The 23,763-nt window shown below is 37.2% G+C and overlaps 1 gene segment (V, D, J or C); it reads left to right on the top strand.

The window, feature by feature from the left end:
• The first annotated feature begins 12,088 nt into the window (after positions 1-12,088).
• On the top strand, positions 12,089-23,220 carry LOC118802492. The segment is given in 8 exon segments: positions 12,089-12,110; positions 13,753-13,815; positions 15,799-16,265; positions 17,246-17,612; positions 17,911-18,216; positions 19,018-19,419; positions 21,790-21,950; positions 23,137-23,220. Coding segments are annotated over 8 exon segments (1,797 nt in total).
• Positions 23,221-23,763: the final 543 nt, after the last annotated feature.

Raw genomic sequence — 23,763 nt, 5'->3', positions numbered from 1 at the left:
AAAATCCTTCATCAGTGGAGATTCTTTATTTCTGTTTCACTGATTCTGTTCATTTATTTAAAATACAGTGTGATCTAAGATCATCACAATCTCCAAAGAATATAAAATGTATTCAGATGTGCGATTCGTCTCGTTAATAATTCAGCCGATTGTGAAGCACAACTTCATTAAGTGGCATTGATGCACGCGCTGTTTATTATTTGTTGCAGACTTGTGCGTTTAGTACAGTTTTCTAAAACAAAGATCAGTCGTTGGGTTAAAAACCTAAAACTCAGATGATGAACTATTACAGTTTAAAGTGCATTAAAATGTGCACTTATTGTCACTTCGTCAACAAACCATGCTGACCAGGGGTGCCCAAACTTTTGCATGTGTTTGTGGTTTATGTTGGCTTCTCTCTCTCTTTCTCTCTCTCTCTCTGTGTTCTCCCTCCTCTGATGGCTTTCTCACGCTCAGCTGCCTCACTAGCGGTTTCTTTCCCGTGTCTCTCAGGTTCTCGTGGACTGATGGCAGCGGTGAGTGACGTGGCGCACTACTGTGCAGACGCTGGACGGCAAGTTCACTGCACTGAGCCACGTGCGTGTCAAGTCCGAATAGAAGGCGACAAATTTTACTTGCCAGGAACCGTGGAAGGTCAGTGGTCCGACAACCCAGCCAACTCCCCAGTGCCTAAAGTTCCTGATCCCATCAGCATCATTCTGCTAAACACTCTAATGAAGTGACGTACAGAGCTTTATCAAAGTTTAACCACTGGTGAACAGCTGAAGTGTCTAAATATTTTTGGCGTCACTGTATGTGTGTAACTTCTCTCTTTTATGTGTTTTTCTGGATGAAATGATGACGAAGGGAACACGGCTGGAGAAATTCAGCGAAGGTTGTCTCTCATATTTCCTAAAATCTGTTTTCTGCTGATATTTTTATCTGTTTGAATGTGTGAGTGAAGATGCTACTCTTGTACTAATTTATGACTGAAATAAATGACAAATAAAATAACTTTTTGCACATTGATTTAGTAAAGCAATACAATATTCATGAATTATACTAAATGTGACTTTTAGTAAAACTATAAATGGGTTGTAGAAACTAAAAGCCAGAGGAAAGAGCGTGAATACACTGAACTCTCCAAGTTATACACTGACATATATTGGATGAATAGCTGAGTGGCCTAGGATGCAACTTCAAACTGGGTCAGTTTAACCTTTGATTTTTTTTCTTTAATCAAGAAATTAATTCATTCTTTTTAAAGAATTCTCAAAGAATGAGAAAATACATAGACTTTATTTACTTATTTATTTGGTTGGTTGTTTATTGCAAATTGTAGAAAACAGCATTACAACCTCCCCTTCAGGTTCAAGAAAAGTTTAATTCCATTTGATATAAGAATTATATGAACTGCAGCTGTATTAAAGGTCACATTGCTTTACATTACTTTGCCAAATCATAATGCTTAATAAACACACACAGGCAGTAGTTTTAAGGAAAGTGGGGGAAACTGAGGCATAGTTTTCACTCTCTGTTAAATATATTAAGATTGCAACACATTTAGAAAAAACAACTGTACATAACACTAACATATTAGATCACAAACACACACGTTCAATGTCTGAAAAAAAAATAGAATTAGTGCATTCATGATAAATTCATGTTACTCATGCCAGCCAGCCTCAACATAAGGTGTTACAGGGATTGCTGACACAATGTTAGACATATAAATGAAAAAAATAATAATAATAAAAACAGAAATTAAAACATTCTGTGGCAACTGAATAAAATTTCTGAATTTTTCATTTCATTTGTCATTGACTTGCATTGAAGAACACGAACAATAATAAATATGCACTATAACAATTTTCTTTTTGCTGAATTAAATATCATTAAAATAATAAGTTGAAATTAAAAGCTTTTTTTTTTAAATACATGTATATGCATATATGGTTTGCCTTCAAATATATAAACAAATATAAACTTGCAATAACGTCATTACCTCTAAGCTTTAGGCCATTTAATGATTAGGCCATTGAGTCTGATATCAAAAAAAAAACAATAATCATCTACAGAGAACGTTTTGCATGTTTAAATGCACAATTATTGTTTATGTGCTGATTTCAACCATTTGGAGGGACAAATCAAACAAAATATGGCCTGTACAAATGGCACATTTGATGTTTTATGGTTTTGCAGTATGTTAAACTCACAGAAATTGTGCATTAAAATGGACAAAACATTAATTTGACTGAGGTTTTTTTTGCATACAACTGTACCTGTCAGTGCACAAACTATCACCTATTCATAAAAGCAAGAAAACAGGTGCTCAAGTCAAAGATCTTTCTAGAAGGTTCAAACACAGATCTGTTCTGCTACTGTGAACACAAACAGGAAGTGAAAGAGAGCCTGAAAAGCAAGTTGCGCTTGCATACTAAATTTTGATCAACTGAAAGAACTGAGAAACCAGGTGTCCAGACGTCAACAACGATTCCAGGAACTTTATTTAAAGATCTGCTATGCTTGTATGAACAGAGACTTCGAAGGCAAATTATTCTTCAGATGGTCAGCTGACAAGAAGCACCTCCACCATAAATGAGTTTATTTGTGTTTAATGGTTGTTTAACATTAAAAAAGTGCATAATCACCTTAAATGATTGAGGGTTTTTCACTGATCTGGAAAAGAAAAGTCCATGTACTGAATACTAAGCCTTAGTATGTAGTAAGCCTGGGATTTTAAGAGGTTCTAAGAGTTCTGAACTGTAATTCACCGCTGCAGTGGGGACCATACCTCTGATACCACCGTTATTTTCGAATTTAACACTGAATGTTTTTTATAAATTATAACAATGAGTGAAGAGTAAAATTTTTGCACTTTTAACATGAATTTCCGAATTTCTCAGTATTTATCCCTCTTGACAACATGCTGATCACAAACAGTGACAAAGCCACTAATGAGCTTCAACAGAAAGCTTAAGACTCAAAAAAAACAACGCTGACCCTTTATATATATATATATATATATATATATATATTATATATATATATATATATAATATATATATATATATATATATATATATATATATAATATATATATATATAACGGCCTGAACATGGTCACAGTCCCAAATTTGCTTACATTTAAGTAGAGACCAAGAAATAGAAGAAATAGTCCAGAAACAAACATTTCTTCGTTTATTTGTCATAACTTTTCTTATTAAAATTTTTCAAAAAATAAACATGTTCTGTTGTTTTTTTCCAGGATTAAATGCAATAATCCCAGATTGTCAAATGTGGTCTCAGAATTTTGGAACCTCACTATACACACTTAAAACAAGATGGTTCTTCAAGTAAATGGTTCTATTTAGAACCATAAGTTCTGTGTAGACTGATTTCATGCTTCACTCGTTCTTTGCATAGTGAAATGGTTCTTTAGATTGATGGAGAATGTGTTGTAAATGGTTCTATATAGCACCAAAAAGGGTTCTTCTATTGTTACAAGCTAGACATCATAACAATAGAAGAACCTCTTTGGTGCTATGTGGAATGATTTTCAAAAAGTTTCTATACAGAACAATATAAAACACTTTCTCCATCAGTCTGAAGAACAATTTCAAATTTCACCGTACAAAGAACTATTTGAGCATTTGACTATTTGTGCTGATTGTTCTATATAGAACTCCTGGTTCTATGTAGAGTCATTGCCTTTACTAAAAGGACCCCTGGAGGGGACAGCCCCCCTCACCCCCCATCTTCCTCATAATTGGCAACAATGGTTTCAAGTCTCTGTCAATAAGTTTGCATAGAGCAAATTATGTAGTGCTTTACATGAAGCTGATTAATTAGATTGATATTATCTCAGCATTAAATCAAGTTCATCTTTAAGTATGGTGACATTTTTAACACCTAAAGCGTAAACCTGGCATCCCAGACATTTAAAAAACAAAGGTTCTAAATCATTCTTGGTTTGGACATACGGTTCTACGATCATCTTGGTATTTATGTACAAAAAATTGATATACAACCTTCACATAATGTGGAGGTTCATGAAACTTTAAATGTGTCTTCACACTTAAACATCCCACTTACAAAAGTGACTAATTTCTGCACAATTTGGATAGTAAATAAAGTGGCTGTATGTGTGTTGTAGGCATTGTGACCCCTGGTTCCCATCACCACCACTGTAAAGAAATCTGAGTTGCATTATTTTAAAAACGCTGGTAGATGTTATAGGTTTTGCACTGTTTGTTTAGCATGTGTTCACACAAAGACTGAAGCCTGCGGGTGAGAACTGGTAGGCCTGTCTCGCCCTCTGTACTCGTCTCACTGTCTGTATTCTGTTGTGTATTTGAATATTCTATCTCAAGGGATTTTCTCATGCGTTTGAAGGTTAAATCTCAAGGGAGCTCAGAAACCATCCCCTGGTGCACCTGCTGTCAGTTGGGCACTGAGACGTTTTGTTGCTAAAATGAAAAAAGACAGTATTTTGCATGTGGACATTTGCTATAAATGTTCATTTCAAAATAAGACAAGCACTTTAGTCTACAAAATCATTAATTCTCATGTTCAATCCGTCTCCTACAGCAGTTACCATTTAGCTATACCATCAACATACTACTACTGAAACTCAGGCTTTGAAACTGAAAAAAAATTACAATCATCAGTGACACTTCAAAAGTTCTAGTCATGAACTTGAAAGGTGTATGAAATATATCCACTGCCTCACATTTTACTATTTTAAATATCATATTTTCCCAAGTAGATCTATTGGTAACATTTCAGTATAGAGGGGCAGTATAACGCCCTTAATGTGCTTATTAAATCCAAACAAGCCAATAGTTAGTGATTAACAGGCTACTCATTATTGCTTTATTAAGCAACAACCAGGGTGAACTACGCAGTTCCCAAGACACTTTGTGTATTATACATTATAAATATTCATCACATCACGTTAGGTGTCCATTATCCATTGTTCATATTATTAAGCCAAATCAAGCCAGCAGCTGAAAATGAACTTATCAATAAGTGCAAATTAATTAAATGCTCATTACTACATAAGCAGTATATAGACTGAATTAAGCATTTAGAGGGCACTTTCATATGTGTATTACAATATATTGTAATGCTTGAGTCTTATCACAAATGAATGGTCTTGTCTTGATCTTGATGTAAAAGACTTGTGCCATTTTTTAAAACCAGTTAAGTGCCTATTTTATTTTCTTTTTGTTTTCTTTTCCTTCCCCCATCCCACCCCACCCCACCCCACCAGAGCACAATTTGCTAAACAAAGTGAATTTTAGATCAAAAGTGGTAAAGTACACACAAAAAAACTTTCTCACATTAGTTACTCCTTAATAATGTGGTAATAAGCAGCTAGTTAATTACCAGCTGCTTAAGGCAATAGTGGCACTGGAAAATGGTTCTTACACCCCAATTACTGCTTAAGAATGTAATAATAAGTAGCCAATTAATTACCAATCACTGGCTTGCTAACATTTAATAAAAGCATTACCAGTGCTTTGAAAATGCTTGTTCCACCCTAAATACTGCTTAATAATAATAATAATAATAATAATAATAATAATAACAAACAACAATGCAATAATTGGCTTATTTCATCCTATTTACTGTTTCATAATGTCATATTTCTAGACTAGAAGTAGTAACCTACACACTTGTTAATAGGAGCATTACTGGTGCTGTCAAAATGCCTTTTCCACTCTAATTACTACTTAATAATGTAGTAATAAGCAGGCAGTTAATTGCTAATGACTGGTTTGTAAAGGCCTACTCCAAGTCAACTGAAAAGAGGAGTCTGAAGAAAAAAGTGCAACACCCATTTAATACCAACACAAACTCTGACTTCATTTGTTTAAACAAGATGTTTCAGGTCTCATTCAAGGCCTTTATCAGATTACAGAACAGCACACAAAACACCATTTAACACTGTTTAAAACAGGTGTTTTTTTTTCTATTTTAGTATAGACCAAGTTTAGTGACACTGATAAATTTCATAAATCTAAGGAGACTTTTTGGATGTCATCTAGACACATTCTCTCCAAAGACACTTAATTTTGAAATTGATTATTCTTTGTTTGTCTCAGAGTTTTGTTTATTCTTCCCACTAGGCTGTAAATATCAATAAAGAAATTCAACCTATGAGTCATTCATTGTTTTTTTACGTGTTTAGGCCACTAGTTGAGGCAGAGGAGGAGATTGCTCCGCTAATCAGGGGCAGCTGTTTTCAATTTGCAAGAGTTTTTAATATGATGTGTTTTATATTGTCTTTTGTACATCTGATTAAAGCCTTGAATGAGGGCTGAAACATGTTTTTACAAAATATTCTTAATGAAGTTATTTATTGGTACACAGTGAATTTTCTCTTGATAAGATTGATAAGGCTTAATTAAAGCATTACAATGTAGGCATTTTAATAGTCAAGTCAAAATTCATTTACGAGGCACTTTTTTCAACAGGCGGCTTCACAGAATATCCAGGTCCAAGCCCCAGTGAGCATCGCCAAGGGTGACAATGGCAAGAAAAACAATCTCCAAGAGTAAGAGAAAGAAACCTTGAGAGGAGCCAAGACTCAAAAAGGGAACCCGTCCTCCTCTAACGCACCCCTGAAGTTATTATACTACATTATACATATTATACACATTATACATATTATACCTACTATGGTGCATTGCTGCTATTTGAAATACTTTCAACCAGCAGTTACAACAACGCCTAAAATCACTTACAGCCATTATAGGAGATTAGATAACTTCAGATTTTGTGCTATGATCAGCAATGGCCAGCCTATGGCCATGTATTACAAATAGGGGTCACAATCATGTGATTTTTAATGGATCTGACACCATTAGTATGCTAATCAGCTGAACAGTGTTGGGCATTTAAGCTGAACAGTTACCTGTTTGTCTTGCAAACCCAACATAGCTCCATTTGTCATGACATTATGAACAGTAGGAAGTCTGCACTGCTTTAATGTAGTAAGAGTGTTGATATTCCACACCAGGGTCACCAGTCTTATCCACAAAGGGCTGTAGAAGCTCACCTGATTCCACCTGTTAACAGTTGATTAGTTATATGACGTATGTCCCTACTTGGTTACAATTAAAATCTGCAGTAGTAGCAGGCTTTTGCTGATAAGATTGATGACCCTTGTTGTGCACTGAGGAACTGCATATATCCTCATAAAGGCAGTCTTCTGACGCCCTCTAGTGATACAGTCTGTTTAAGAGTCCAGACTAACTAACATTAACCAAAACAAAGGAGTCTGTCTCCCTCTAGTGTCACAATTTTGGTTTACTGCATATTATTGGTCAGAACTTTGAGCTGAAGAAAGTGAAGTCTCATTGCATTTTTTTGCACATTTGCATATTTTCAGCAAATAGTCAAAGTGGTTTAATTGCTGAGGCCATTCCAAAATGATACAAAAATAACATGACCTGTAGTGACCATACAGAATGTTTTAAATGGTAAGACTTCAACTAGGTTAAACGAGCATTAGAGCATTTTCTGAAGGTGTCTATAAGCTTACCTGCCTCTTCAGACATGACAAGGTTTTGTCACCACATTGATGGAACGTTAAGGCATCTAGTTCATCAAGCATGTATAGTCCAATTGACTTCAACAAACCATCTATACTGAAAGCAGGTTGATAATAAAAGACATTTTGAAACTAAGAAAAGATGGGCAAAGTTGTGTAACACTAAAAAAGCACCTGGTGGAACATCTCACAACTTAAGTTAATTGGCAACAAGTCAGTAACATGATTGGGTATAAAAGAGCATCCCAGTGAAGAAGGAGAGTCTTTCAGAAGTAAAGATGGGGAGTTGTACAACACTGTGAAAGACTGCACAAGCAAATAGTTCAACAATTCAAGAATAATGTTTTGCAATGTAAACTAGCTGAGAACTTGGTCAAGGTCAAAAACCAATGATTGTTGGCTGTGATCTTCGGGCCCTCAGGTGGCACTGCATTAAAAATAGACATGATTCTGTAGAGGAAATCACTGCATGGGCTCAGAAACACTTCTGAAAACCAGAACCTAAATCATTGTAGGCAGAAGCATACTGCCACAGCCAGAGACAGGACACAAAAGACACGAATGGGCACACTGAAAGCCCAAAAGGGGTGGGGGGGCAGTGCAGAGAGTGAAAAGAGCTTAAATCACATGTGTCAACATCATAATTATCATTAGAAAGCAATATATATACACACACACACTCACACCATATATATATATATATATATATATATACATATATATATATATATATATATATATATAGTGGTGGTTTGGTGTGTGGTGTGGATTGGAGCTTATGATTCCAGGATGGAAAAATGGACAGACACTAAAGTACCGTACTGGTCACCCCTCTACAAAGGTGTAATACAGACTGCTGTTTGCCATGACCTTAAATGCACAGGTCTACAAGTGTGTCTGGTTGGTGCTGATTAGCCCAATGACTTCTGGGAACTGGAGTTCCCAGGCTAAGAGCACTTGCCATTGTCGCCCTCTGCTGGTGGCCAGTGGCATTAGCTGGACCCTTGCAATATCAGTCTGGAATATTAAGGATTGTCACTACACACAAAAACGCCATGAGTTTGAAAAGACATGAATGGGCACACTGAGTGGACATTAGTTAAGGCTACCCAAAAGCCTTAACTAATGGGGGGGAGCAAGTGCAGAGAGTGAAAACCAAGAGTTTAAAATCACACGTGTCAAGCTCCAGTCCTCGTGGGCTAAAACACTACTGACTTCAGCACTCTGCCTCATTAAATACACCTGATTCAGCTCATCAGCTAATTAGCAATGCCTTCATGAACTGAATTCAGATAGATGAGGGTAAATGCTAACGTCCACACAGCACTTTGGCCCGGAAGGTCCCCTTGACTTGCCTGGTTTAAAGGGACCAAGAATGAATGAAAGGTGTAACATTATGATTACATTAGAAAACAGAAATATATATATATATATATATATATATATATATATATATATATATATGGTGTCTGGTATGGATTGGAGCTTATGATTCCAGGAGGGAAAAATGGAAAGAGCAGACAAAAGGGATACACAGGGATCATGCTCAAACAAAGGCAGGTCTCAGAAATGAACTTACTTTAACTCTCCTTTTCACTTTCTCTTCTTTTCTTTGGGATCTGTTTCTCTTTTTAACCCTCTTTTCTCTCCTTTTCTTTTCTCTTCTTTTACAGACAGACACTAAAGTACCATACTGGTCACCCCTCTACAAAGGTGTAACACAGACTGCTGTTGCCATGGCCTTAAATGCACAGGTCTACAAGTGTGTCTGGTTGGTGCTGATTAGCCCAATGGCTTCTGGGAACTGGAGTTCCTTGGGCTAATAGCACTTTACCATTGTCGCCCTCTGCTGGTGACCAGTGGCATGAGCTGGACCCTTACAACATCAGTGTAGAATATTAAGGATTGCCACTACACACACTTTTTTTCTGCAATTAAGCAATATTTTGTGTTCAAATGGGAAAAAAAAGATTTTATATGTGGGCAACTGCTGTGTTTGTTAGTCATGTACTGGCTAAGATTTGTGTTCTGCTCAAAATTAGATAAAATTGTCACTACCAAAACAGTCACCACCGAAACATTTGGTAACATTTTTGGCAGTGTTATGATTGTAGATATTCTATACATTCTATAAAGGTTTTTCTACTTTATCTGAATAGTTCACACCATTCGACAACCATCCATTAGCTTTATCTTTCAATTTCACTTGATTTTAAACATTGTAAACAGCTGAGAGTAAATCTATATGATGTTAATCTGAATAATAAAAAGCATTTAAAAGGTATATATTTTGCCCAACATAAAGCCAAAAAAAACAAAGGGAAAGAAATATTGCAGCCTAATGTTAATCATTTATTTGTACTCAAAAATAAGCAACAAAATAAACCGACATCAAAATTGTTATATTTACAGCTCTCAGAATGTCTAGTCATAACATTTCTGAAAAGATATCTAAGCCAATAACTGCTGTGTCTGATCCACTCGTACCAGCACAACACACACTAACACACCACCACCCAGTGTTACTGCAGTGCTGAGAATGATCCACCACCCAAATAGTACCTGCTCTGTGAGGGTCCATGGGGGTCCTGACCATTTAAGAACAGGGTAAAAGGGGTCTAACAAAGTATGCAGAGAAACAGATGGACTACAGTCTGTAACTGTAGAACTACAAAGTACACCTATATAGTAAGTGGAGCTGATAAAATGGACAATGAGTGTAGAAACAAGGAGGTGGTCATAATGTTATGCTTTATCAGTGTATGTGTACATGGTGCAGGTGTCGGTGTGGAGTTTTTGAACTGCAGTTTGTCACAGTGGAGGATGGAACCACAATGATTTCCACCCTTACAAAAACTTCCCATATTTTCCAAATGGCTGGTTAACCAGACAGAGCTTTTCAGCTACCCACCCATAAAGCAGCAGCCAGAAGAACACAGACTCAATGGCTATTAGAATCAGATGCAAAAAACACATCCTCTATACAGAACACGCTTCTGCACAATGTAAAGCAAAATTACTGCTTATTTGCTGAATTTAACTGAAACTTAAAATGTGGCCTTTAGAAAAGTTATGACACATTTGAAATGTAATGTTTTATTATTTTCCAGTATGTTAAACTCAGCAAATAGATTTTGAACTACTAAATGTCATATGTATGTGCGTTCTCTTTTGTCGCTTAGAAAATTAACTTAATGTGTAATTTTTCTCAGGGTGTCAAAACTTACAACTGTACATTCATCTTTGGCAGACTCTGAAAGTGAGACTTCCTTGCTTCATTTGTTTATTAAATGTTTGGACAACACTGCACTGTATTACTGACCAGGCGTGGTCTTTGCACTAGGCTGAGGTAGGCAGTCATCTAGGGCCCTTATAAACCAAGCTCCCCACGAAAATACAAATTAGCTGTTATTATCAAAAAATAGCTGCTATGTAGCTCCACCCCTCCAAGAGGTTCTGTCTTTGCCTAGAGCCCCAGAATCACTAAATCCACCCCTGTTACTGACACCCTGTGAAAGTTCTACACATCACTGAATTGTTGAGTAGCAATAGGAGGCCAGATTTATGGATTAACGTGTAAGTACTTTCAGCCTTCATGCATGAAGCTTTTCAACTGAGCATTGAAATTATCCCCAGCATAGACTTTAGAAGTCACTCTGTAGTCAGCATCATGCCCATATTTGGATCTCCAGGTCTGATCCAGTTTTCTTTATGAGAAAAATGAATGGTGTTCTTGAATTAGAAGAATTCAGAACCATTAGCCTACTATGTTTTGCACACAGAGGAATTGGACCTACACATTTAACTCATCTGTGCAGTGAAACACCCACATACATGCACACTAGTGAACACACACACTAGGGGGCAGTGAGCACACTTGCCCAGAGTGGTGGGCAGCCCTATCCACAGCACCCAGGGAGCAACTGGGGTTAAGTGCCTTGCTCAAGGGCACTTCAGTCACATACTGTCAGCTGAGGGGATCAAACTAGCGACCTTCCGGTCACAAGGCTGGTTCCCTAACCTCCAGCCCATGACTGCAATTGAGAATTGCTACTATCCTGCCATGTGGTAAACAAAAATGTTTCAAAGCTGACATGTTTAGCTGTACTAACATTTTTCTTTCAAATATGGTTGGATCCTCTAAATTACAAGGTCATTACACATGTAACATGCCAGAAGGATTCAGATGCTCACAGTTAAAAGGAGAAAAAGAGGCTTTACTGTTAGTATCACAATCCAGATTCATGGTCAATAAACAGGCATAGGTCAAATTCAAAAAAGACATCCAACACAAAAAGACAAACATAACAGAAGCCAGTACGTCCAAAAAGGGTCAGGCAAAAGGCAGAGTCAAAAAACAGGCAAAAAACAGTCATACACAGGAATGGTAATACACAGAGAGGACCCCTCAGTAGATCTAGAAAGATACAACACCTCACAACTAGTCTATGCTAAAGGCTGGGCTTATATACTAAACTATATAGGTCATATGACAACAAGGCAGGTGTACAGAGTTAATATTCCTTGACTGTGAGCGCTGATTGGAGCATGAGGGAAGGTCAGGAGTCAAGTGAGTCATGTGATCTCCCAGAGGATTCTGGGAGATAGAGTCCAAGTGTGTCTCAGGGCCGGTAGGATGCGTGACAACAGAGCAGAAATATGAATATTGCTACATGCAAGCTAGCACTGCTACACACTGAACTGGCTTCATAAGACTGACAACCTCAAGAAAATATCCCACACAACCATGCAGCATTATTTATATTTTAGCTGCTAAACAACCTAGTAATTCAGTGGATTCGGCAACACTTGAGGTTACAATGTACATAAGAAAAACGCTGGAACATTATTGTTCACCACAGGACATAATAGCAGAAATTTTCAAAAACGGCACATTTTTCGCAGAGCGGAAACCAGCTTAGAATTAGAGCTCCTAATATGGGCACAACACCAACTACAGAATGACACAGGACTTCAGAGATCTATTAGAACAAAACATGAAATAAAATTCACCACTATAATACCATTTAAGAGCTTAACTTAGAAATAGATATTTTATTTACATATATTTAACATGCATTGCAGAGTATATACAGAGTTAGATAAACAAGCACAAACACCTTCTCTTACAACATAATTTGTTTGCGATGGTAAAGACAGACTGGTGGTAATGACAAGTCATTGTTTAACACTTGAACTTCAACTAAAACTAATGAAATGGATCAAAACAATTATTGTAAAAGGGAGTACAACACTTGAACACCACCTACCATGATATCAAATGCGGCCATAATTGAAGTAATCCACATTTGATTCCATTAAACCATTTGAACAAGTTTGCTTATTATAGGGGTTAATATTTTCCCCATTGTAGTATATTTTGTTTATGAATATTGTAGTCCCCTCCTTTCTCCCCAGTAAAAACTTTAAGGAGCTATTTCAATAATGTACTCATATGTGTGTATTTAGTATTCATTTTCAACATCTGTGAATGAATACAGAGATTCTAACGTGGTAAGTTCAGTGTGGCTTGTTTATGTAATAAAAGTAGCTGGCTGGAAATTTAATGCTGTCCTCTGTGATGCAGGTGTTTCCTGATGATGCTCTCCTCTTCCACTAGTCTGTATCAGGAGAGTAACTGAATACATGCCCTTCAGAAATACTGGCACCCTCAGTTTGTGTATAATTCAATAGTCTCAAACATGCAGTGTTTCTCTCTTAGATAGGTAGCACTATGCAGCTTGTCTAAGAGAGAGGAGAGAGCATTGCTTTACCTGTGCCTGTTTTAACTGGACATAATTGACAGATGTGACGCTTGCCAATTTGACCAAATAGCCGTTTTTTGGTAAATTATCTGGCTGTTGCTACTCTAAAAGTTCATGATGAACAGATATTTTGGGGCAATCAAAACATTTTCCTGGCAGATCATGCCCCAAACCCCTGTAGTACAGGCTTAGCCCCCCTGTCCATAAACCTCTAGTGACGTCCCTGATGTTGGGTAGTTGTCCACTGTGACGATACGTTTGACTACTGGGAAAAAGGAACAGCGACCGTGAGCTCAGGTTGGATCAAATTATTAGAAACTGAGCTACACGTCTATATCACAGCTTTAAGACTGAATAATTTTGCGCAGTAAAGGTACAGTTGTATGGGATATTAGGCAAAGCCCTGAAACTACTGTATGAGCTTATTGTGCGGGTAATGCTGGGTAGTTTTCCACCGTGACAATGCTTTCGACTACTGGGGGAAAGGAACCTCGGTGACTGTGAGTTCAGGTAAGAAATAAACTGATCAGAATTACATTTAGTACTAAAAACTCATTTTTGCAATTTTGCGAATTTTGCGACAATCGCGGTTTAAATAATTAAGCCTAGTTTGTCAGTTTTCGCTTTAAAGATGCAGACAAAACGATACATTAAGATGAAGATCAGTGACTGAAGTGAACTAGAACTGAAACTATTTAAGAATGAAACATTATGACGATGAAGGAATATGAACATCCGTCAGTATTACGGTCTTCATAAAGATTTTTGCATTTAATATATCTGTAACTATCTAATTTCAGGATCGTTCATAAATAACTTCTACTTAATTTAATACAGCGAATGGAAGTTGTTAGCTTAGAATATTAATGTAAGTAGAATATTTGATGTTCAAATTATCTAGATTTTGTGGAGTGGACATTTATTTTAGCTGTGCTGGTGGGAATATGTCTGGTTTACTAGTCTTCCTGTAATAAATTGTTTGGAAAAGATGCGGCTTAAATTAACGTGATAGTTGAGATCGCTTTGAGGCAGTTTTGTAAAATTGTCTAAATTTCTGTCAGATGGTCTAAATATTTCTAGTGAGATGTTCTAAAAATGTATCACCCGATGGTCAAACATTTGTTCGTCAGAGGGTCTCAAAATTTCTGCTTTTATGTGGAAAAATGTAATCGTTAAATGGTCTTGAATTTTCTTCTCATATACAATTATTGCATTTGATGTATTTATTTATGTTCTTTCTTTTTTAGTTCATTTTTTTGTCCTTTTCAGCGAGATCCTAACCGTTTATCACTGAAATAATAATTAAATCAAATATTTATCATTTCATATTTAACATTTATCTTTTCTGCTCCGTATTTAAAAAATACAGTGTGAAAAAATAAGCAAACATAATCTCAGAAACACAAAAAATATAAAAACCATTGTAGAACTTATGATTTTTTTAGAATGCTTTTTTGTTTTGGAGTTTAAATAAAAAATAAAATAATAATAATAATAATAATAATAATAATAATAACACACGTTCATACCATGTTTTGCAGGGACATAAAAAAACTAAAACAGTCATATTTCGCTTAAAATTAAAGATGGAAAAAACGCAAAGTTAATGTTTTTAAGGAAGAGAAATAGCTGATAAATAAAAGCCAATACTTCAAAAAGAAAGTACATGAAGAGATAAAAATCCGAAATGTAATAAATTATATCATAGTTCGGAACAAAATAAAGAATCTCGAAGAAACTCAATATTTATTAGCGATTATATTTTTCATTTAATCCATTGTTTAATAGACTCTGTGTTTCACTCTCTTCATCTCAGCAAAGTCAACGCTTTTCAAAAACACCATAGCGCATGACTAATCTTTTAGTAAAAACAACCTTTTACACCCAATAACTTAAACTATTCCTGTACAGTAATATTTCTGTAAAGTGTAACGCCTTCATTGATAATGTTTTATTTTTTTTGTGTACTTATGAATATATGAAGTTTTAATTTATTCTAAATGGTGGTCAGCATCGGGTGGTCAGGCCGTAAAAAATAAGTTAACTTGGCGACCTCAACGTTTTTCTTCAAAATAATCAATTACAGCATGTACCACACCTATCACTGATCTGTTAGTTCACTCCAGGAACGCAAAACTTTAACTTTTTATATTAAAACATCCTCTAATAAAGGTGCTATTTTATAGCACGGACGTTTTTTTGGTATGTGTAAATACAATTTCATGAAAAAATAGTGTTGAAAGGAGTCAATAAGGCTGTTAAAAAAGCTGCTGTTTAAAAACTTTTAACTCACATTTTTACTTAAATGAAGCTCTAATATCTACAGAAGAATAATTTATGTTAAACATTTCTTATTAACTAAAGTTCAGTAAAGAATTCGTTTTTAAGCGTACAATGCAAATTTCAATAAGAAGCATACTGCCTGCAGTGCTGAGTGTGTGTGTGTGTGTGTGTGTGTGTGTGTGTGTGTGTGTGTGTGTGTGTGTTTTACAGGTGTTCAGACCCCTCCCATCTCTCTCTTCACTGTGTCTGCGTGCGCCCCCTCCTCTGATGGCTTCCTTACTCTCGGCTGCGTCACAAGCGGTTTCTCTCCCGCCGACTCGCTCAAGTTCTCCTGGGCCGGCGACGTCAGTGACGTGCTGCAGTACCCGGCTGTACAGCAGGGTGGCACCTATACAGCGGTGAGTCAAGCGCGCGTCAAGGCCGCTGACTGGGACGCGGAGAAGCCGTTCTCCTGCCAGGCGAACCATCAAGCAAGTACAAGACCCATACCCAACAGGTGGAATATAAGAGGTATAAGCACATTCAGGGCTCAGAGACCAGCACCGTGTGAACAAAACATCCCTAACACCACCACCACCACCATCAAGCCAAACTTTCAGAATAAATATCCAATGAGGAATACTGCAAATCCAAGCATTAACCCCGAACACATCCTATTACACGTTATTCATGAAATGGAATAACATGAAGTGGGTCGGTTCAACACTGGAGATTTAGCTGTGCATGAGGACATGACTGTGATGCTTCTATATTTATTGAATTCACTTGAGGGGAAGGGGAGGAGCAGTTAATTAAGTTCAGTTAATTAAAACTTGGTAAGAGCACACAGGTGAACTTCAGCTGACCTGACCAAATAGGAAAAGAAGACTAATAAAGAAGCTTAATGACAACGACTCAATGAATCTTTTTCTAAAGTATGCAAGACTAGGTCTACAAATACCTATCCTCAATTGGAACAGGGGTTTGAAATGGAGCTCTAAGCCTATGACGTCATCACACAAGTCGTGGTTGTTATAATAGGTGATAAAGCAAGAGTGATAATAGGTGATAGGAGTGGTTTCATCTGGTTTAGGTTACACCTTCACTGAAACATGTCTATATTTCCATCGTTGTGGCTTGTTGCCCAAACAGCGTACAAAATAATTCCCTGTTTTCTCTCTCGATTTCCTGCTTGCTGGTTGCCACAGTATCAGACGTGTGTTGTGGATTCAACAGATACAACTGTATGCACCACATTAATCTTACCTGTAATTGGCTAATCAAGCCAGAAGGTGCACCACGCAACATTGTGGCCCTCATATACTGTGGCAACATAGTTTAGGCCTACTTCCTGCTTGTGAATGCAACACCTGTTGTGTTAGAAATAAAGGTTCTGTGCAGGTACATTTTCCGTTCATCAAGCTACAAACAGTGTAAATGTTCCCTCAAAGGTACTACAGTGGTTTTAAGGTCCGATTGTGAACCTTAAATAAGTTTTTCCAGGTGAAAAGTTCGTATTTGTACCTTTTCATAACCTCATTTTTTAAAACAGAACAATAAAATAAAAAGCCTGGAGACGAGACGGGGTGTGTGGAGTCAGTACATCTTAGACAATATAAGTATGATACCGTTATGTTCCCAGACCAAAGGTACTGAGATGTACCCTTGAGGGTACCACCCCAGTGACAAGAGGGGTACTGCCCCAGTGACAGATTGTACCTGCTGCATACATCTCTATGTTTGTTTGTGTTTTCCAGATGTGACAGTGCAGCCTACTGCTCTGCTTCTAACAGTGCCCACCCAAGCGGACTTGGACAATGGAGTGGCTACCTTCATCTGTGTAGCCAGTCAGTTCTCACCTAAAGAACATAAACTTACCTGGACTCTTGATCAAAAGGAGATCACAGATCGGGCCAAGCCAACGATTTTAACTGAGGAGAAAAGCACTATTACCATGTACACTGCCATTAGCATTTTGGAAATCTTGGCCAGCGAATGGGTGGACACGCTTTCCACAATCAAGTGTGAATTCAAGCATCAGGGATAAGACCTTTACCAAAGAGGCTAAATATACAAGTATGTATTCTTTCATTTTGTGTGTGTTTACTTGTGCTGTTTATATCCTTTATGTTTGTAAATTTGCACTTAAATAAATACTTTAAAGTGCTTACTTCAATTATGCCACATGTTCTCATTTATTCAGCATATACAGACAGCAATGTATGTAATTTTGTCTTTTTAGTGTAGATTTGCTCCCACAGAATTGGATGAGAAATTCCTTTAGTATATGGGTACTTGTTTGCTTCTTTCTAAATCTTCTGTGCTTCTTTTCTTTTCATGCAGCGATACTCGATGATGAAACCGAAAAGGTAGAAATTGTTCCCCCTTCCACTGAGGATATGCTGGTCTGGGGTGCTGGTGAGCTTCAGTGCCGTGCTACGGGACCTAATGGTTTCAAGAGCATCCAGTGGATGCGTGCTGGTCAGATCATCACATCTGAAGTCCAGGGAGAAGTTGGCGGTTCCTCACTCACAGCTATTGCTAGAATCAATTCCGATGACTGGAGCAGAGCCACAGAATACAACTGTGTGGTGGAGCATAAATTATTCGCCGAACTCAACAAGACATACACATATAGGAAAAAAGGCGGTAGGAATCCTTTTCCTTCTTTAATTGTCTTTTTTATTCGACCAAAGCTCCTTTTTACATTATAAAACAGCTGAGATACATGAACATGGTCACTGATGAAAAAAGCCCATTGGAGCTGAATTAGGTTTACCTGGGGTTTGCAACAAAATATAGAAATATAATCCAGGATGAGTGTGCACTGGGACAGTAATAACTGTGGAGTGTTTTAATCCAGTCCGAATCTACAGTGTGTAGTTTCTACAATCTGACACTGATAACTGTCTATTGATTTTAATCCAGTATGTAGTATTAACCTGCAATGTGTAGTCTTTACAGTCTGACATCTGAGAGTAGTAACTGTAGTGATTTTAGTCCAGTATAAATCTGAAGTGTGCATAGTCTTTATAAGCGAACAGGAATAATCCTGTATTGATTTTAATCCAGTATGAATCTGCAGTTTGTAGTTTTTGCAGTCTGATAGTAACTCAGTAATAATCCTGTTCCAATCTACCTCACGCTAATGCAATAACAAAGCCATCTAATAGACACGGTCAAGCAATGTAAAGGCTGAAATAAACATCAGGCCATAACCTTTAATTTCAGCCTATCTGTGGCAATTCAGAGTAATTTTGTAGATATTGTATCCAAAACACAACCAATCAAATCATGCACACCACCCTACACAACCTGGAAAATAATCCAGCTCAAATAGGGCTTTATTATGTGGAAGTTCTCATTTGAATGACTAGCCTTTCTTTTTTTAGCATGATCCAAGTTCTCAACAAAAAAGTTCTGACCTTCACTGTGATTTCATGTTCTCAGGAGGAGAAAAGACGTGTCCCTCTGTTTACTTACTCGCTCCACCAGAGCACGGCCAGGAGGGAGGGGTGACCCTGACTTGCTATGTGAAAAACTTCTACCCCAACGATCTGGTTGTGTATTGGCTTGCTAATGATAAAATACTGAACAGTACAGAGGACGACTCTATCCCCTACCAGCACAGAACCTCTTGCCCGATTGAGATTGAAAAAGATCGCCTCTATTCAATTTACAGCCAGCTGGTTATCAGCTCTGCAGAATGGAAGACAGGAACGGTGTTCAGCTGCTTAGTGTACCATGAGGCCATTAACCCAACCATCTGCACGATATCCAGATCACTCGACAATGTTTCAGGCAAGCCCACCTTAGTGAGCCTCAGCATGAGTGTTCCCTCGACCCCCGCCTGCGCGTCTTAAAATGTGTCGTCTGCAAGTCATGCTTGTTTATTTTGTCTTCTTGTTTTTTTGTTTCTTTAAACAATGCCATGTGTTTGTCTTTAAGTGCTTTTGATGCTTGTGTGTTGATGCTTTATGAAAAATGTCAGATGAAATATTACACATTTTAAAAATTTTAATAAAAACAATATTCAGCATACTGTATGTCCTGTGTAGTATGTAAATGCTGCTTTACGCTCACGTAGACATGACTAAAATAGTACTGTTGCAAGGTTTGCCTCTTTGAAGCATTATATATTACTGCATAATTCATGCATTCTCCAAGTGGACCAGCACTGATAGCTATTTTCATATATTTTACCAAAAGTGACCAGTACTGTACTACAAAATAGCAGAGCAGTTCTAAAAGGCAAAGGAAGACGCAAATGAGCAAGAAAAACTCACCTTCACTAAATCTTCTCTGAATCTGCTCTAATTTGTGCCCAAAAGTGAGAATGCTGTAAAGCTGAAGAACTTTATCCCTGTATATTGACAAAATGTGTGGCCGTGTTTGTGTGTCATTTGTCAAGCTTCTGTTTGGTGAATATTTAAAAGCTCAGTGTCCCATCTCTGCTCTTTCTGGCATTAATCATTAACTTAATAATATGTGTGCGCGTTTAAGGTGGTAGTAACTTCAGGTTCCTGCAGATGCCGTTGTACGTGGATGATCGGGATATAAACACCTGCGGGTTGTGTGATGGGATTCATAGATTGAGAAGTGGAGGTACAGTGCAGTGAATGTCTCATTCAATGTGTGGAAAATGGGTCGCAATGCAGATCTTAATGATTGGCAAAAAGGAGAGGTTGAGGGCCAGAGTGTGAAGGAAGTAGTTGAAATTCCAGGTGTATCAAACCCCAGTCTACAGTAAATCTCATCAGAATCATGGCTGAAAGACAAGACTGGACAGGGAGGACGGGGACCGCTGGATGAGTTGTGGATGAGTTGCACATGGAGAAAATGAGGTTCTCTGTCAGAGATCTGACACCACTCTTATTGGTCCATAGTCCAAATCACATAGAAACTCTCTCTTCCCAAAAAGCAGGTTAAAATTGTCAGTTTGTTTCACTTGCAGTTCAGTTTGTTTGACCTGCAGCTTTTATGGAGCCAAGTGTTTAATCCAAGTAGCCTTGAGAACATATTGGTTCTCCATGCAGGCAGAGGAACACTGATAAATGACTGCAGGTTGAGCTCCCTGAGTGTGTTAAAGATCATTAAAGTCTGATCTGCTTCACTGTTGTTTATTCAGACAGTAATGCAGGAAGCTTTTCATTCAGTTCAGAGACTTTGATGCTCAGTTCAAAACGAACTATGAGTTTAATTTTTCATGCCACCAGCAGAGTCACCCCCAAAAATAAAGGTATCTGCTGTGGCTCTACTGGGGTGCTTTTACTGGCTGCCATTTCCAGTTCTTTCTGCTTTATGTTCACTGCCTTTAGGAAACTCACTGAGGCCTTGCTGTGTGTGACTGGGACCAATAATTTGATCTCTGAGCCGCAGTTTTAGCATCAGCATTAGCATTGCCAGGACAGGCTGTGCTAACAGGGGTGGAAGAAGGGTCTGCAGGGCTTTATGTAGCACAGCATTTGAGTTTAGCTTCATTACGGACACATTGCTCATTTCTGCCAGCTGTACTCACATTAGTGGCTTCATCCACACATTCCACTGGCCCTCTGCTGCCCACTGCTCCGTTAAAGCCTCCACCCACTGTCTGCTGCCAGCACTCCTTTACTCTGATGCTCCTCACACAGTGCAGGAATGCTAATTCCTAAACTCTGATAACAAGCTCCAAAAAGTCATTTTCAAAACTATGATTTTTATAGAAGTTTGTAACCTCTGAAACCTGAAAAGACACTTTGTAAGTTTCTTCTTTGGTAGCCAATGGGAACTTTAATTCCTGTGTCTATTTCACTACTATAGAAGTACAAAAAACAAGAGAAAATATCCACTTTTGGTTTTGGTGCTCCTGACTTGTCTATATGTAATGAGCTCAGACACTGTAGTTCCTCAAAAAAAATCTAGAAACTTAAAAACTTTCTTTAAAATAAAGAAAACAAATGAAAGATAGCAGAGCTAAGCAGAAAAGTATCTGAATGGCAAGGGAGCCATTGTGTGCAGATGTATGTAAACCTCTGGAAAAATTAAATGTTTTGTTCATTTTCTAAGAGAAAATATGCACACATACCCTACAGAAAGATGCTCATTTTAATGCAAAATTTGACATTTCTTTTGTGTAAAAATCATGGTACATTATACATGTCCATTTCAAATGTACTAAACTAAAATAAAATTGAAATTGTCACTTAAATGGCAAACAAGTTATGGCATCTCCCTTTTTTTCAGTCACAGATTGCATGGTGTTGACGGAGATGTTCTGCAAAGAGCCAAAGGAGACAGATTGGTCAGTGGAGACAGAAGACAGTAACATGGAGAACACTGCCTTAACGTTTGTCTTTCTCTTCCTCATCACCCTGATCTACTGCATTGGCGCCACTATTGTGAAAGTGAGTTCAAAATATGGTAACATGTTAATCTGCTATTTATAATAACACTGACATAATGATGCTATATACATATCATAGCAATCATATACAGATTTTGTTCAGTAATATAACAGTGTTCTTTTATTGTTATCTATAATAGCATGACAGATACTATTATGTTCTGTTTTATACTTTGATTATGCCATGTACTAATTTTTGGCAGCCGTATTCTACACTGTAAAAAAAAAAAAATCTGGCCAGACAAAACCAATTACTTAACAGTAAAACATGTTTTAAAATTAGCCTTCTAATAAATAGTTCTTAGAAATTACTTCTAAGTAATCCTTAGAAATACTGTCTAATTCCACAGTTTCATTAGTTCAACTACACTGTAAAAATGGTTTGTCATCTCAACATGAAGTAATTTGATAAACGAACAAATTATTTTTTTACAACACAGTTATTCTAACATACAGTATTGTTCAATAATAATGACACAACCATTAAAATAAATCTCTGTGAAATCATTTGGTTTTGTGAATTTACATTATATCTCTGTAAATTAACTGCGGTGTTCAAATACAGCATATCACTCTTGTCGGAAACAAAACCTCATATCTCTAAAATGGTAACTTTACAGGAGAAGGAAAAAACCTACTTTACTTTTAATGTAAGTCAATGGAACCAGACGTTTTTCCAAGAAATTTTAGGCCATTTCTTTTGGTCTGTTCATCATGAAATTTACAAACAATGTAAAGGCATTTTCAAATTATGTCAAAAACTGAAACACGACAAAAATGAAGATACAAGGTTTTCTTCCAACAGCAACAATATATATATGTATATTAATTTTAAAAAATGGTTTGACTATTCAATTTTACAGTACTTTGACCATGAAAAAACATGACACTGTTATATTACTAGACACGACAACTCATAACAGCATATGATAACTGCCGTAATATGTTCATAGTATGGCTATATCAATGTTATTTAGCAGAGTTCAACTAAAGTCTTAACACATTTTTGGGTGAATGTGATGTGATGGGATGCCATGAACTGGGCACCTTTACATTCAAAAATGACAGAATGTGAAGGAACAATGAGCTGCTTCCTTTATTTGACTTATTACATCAACAGACAGCTTTGTGCTGAACTTGTTGCATATATATATTGTGATCTAACTAGTGTACAATTGTGATTCCAGGTGAAATGAGTATCGGTCACAAGGATGGAAACATCTCCCTCATCATACTCCTCTAAAACTTACTGTCTGACGCTATGTCTTAAGCTTAAATTCTGCTTTTACAGTAATAACTCTGTTACAATAATATACAAATGAATGTTACATTTTTTGAGCAAAAAGTATTCTATAATCTGAAAATTGAATTAAAAAAAGCTTCAGTGAGAACAAAGCCTGAAACCTCTTTCTTTTTTAGTAATATGTATCAAAAGGCATCCAGGTTATGAACAAAAGCTGGACCATGAAAAACAACTGTTACATAACTAATTCCATACATGCATGCAAGTATAGCACTCCTTCCTGTGCAGGTGTGCGCCACTCTGTCTCTAGGACACAACTGACCTCTCACTTCTGCTTTTTGGGGGGCACCAGTGAAGCTACACGTTAAGTCAAGTCAAGTCAAAGTTCATATACATTGTGCTTTTTACAACAGGCACTGTCACAAAGCAGCTTTACAGAAAAAATCTGGGTCCAAGGCCCCATGAGCAGGCCAGTGGTAACAGCGACAAGAAAAACTCCCTAAGAGCAAGAGCACAGGTCTTCATATCCCTGTTGCTGGAAGAAAACCTTGTATCTTCATTTTTGTCGTAT

The sequence above is a fragment of the Colossoma macropomum genome, unplaced genomic scaffold, assembly GCF_904425465.1.
Source record: "Colossoma macropomum unplaced genomic scaffold, Colossoma_macropomum, whole genome shotgun sequence".
Lineage (NCBI taxonomy): Eukaryota > Metazoa > Chordata > Actinopteri > Characiformes > Serrasalmidae > Colossoma > Colossoma macropomum.
Note: the sequence above shows the minus strand (reverse complement) of the source record. Positions and strands in the feature narration are given on the sequence as shown.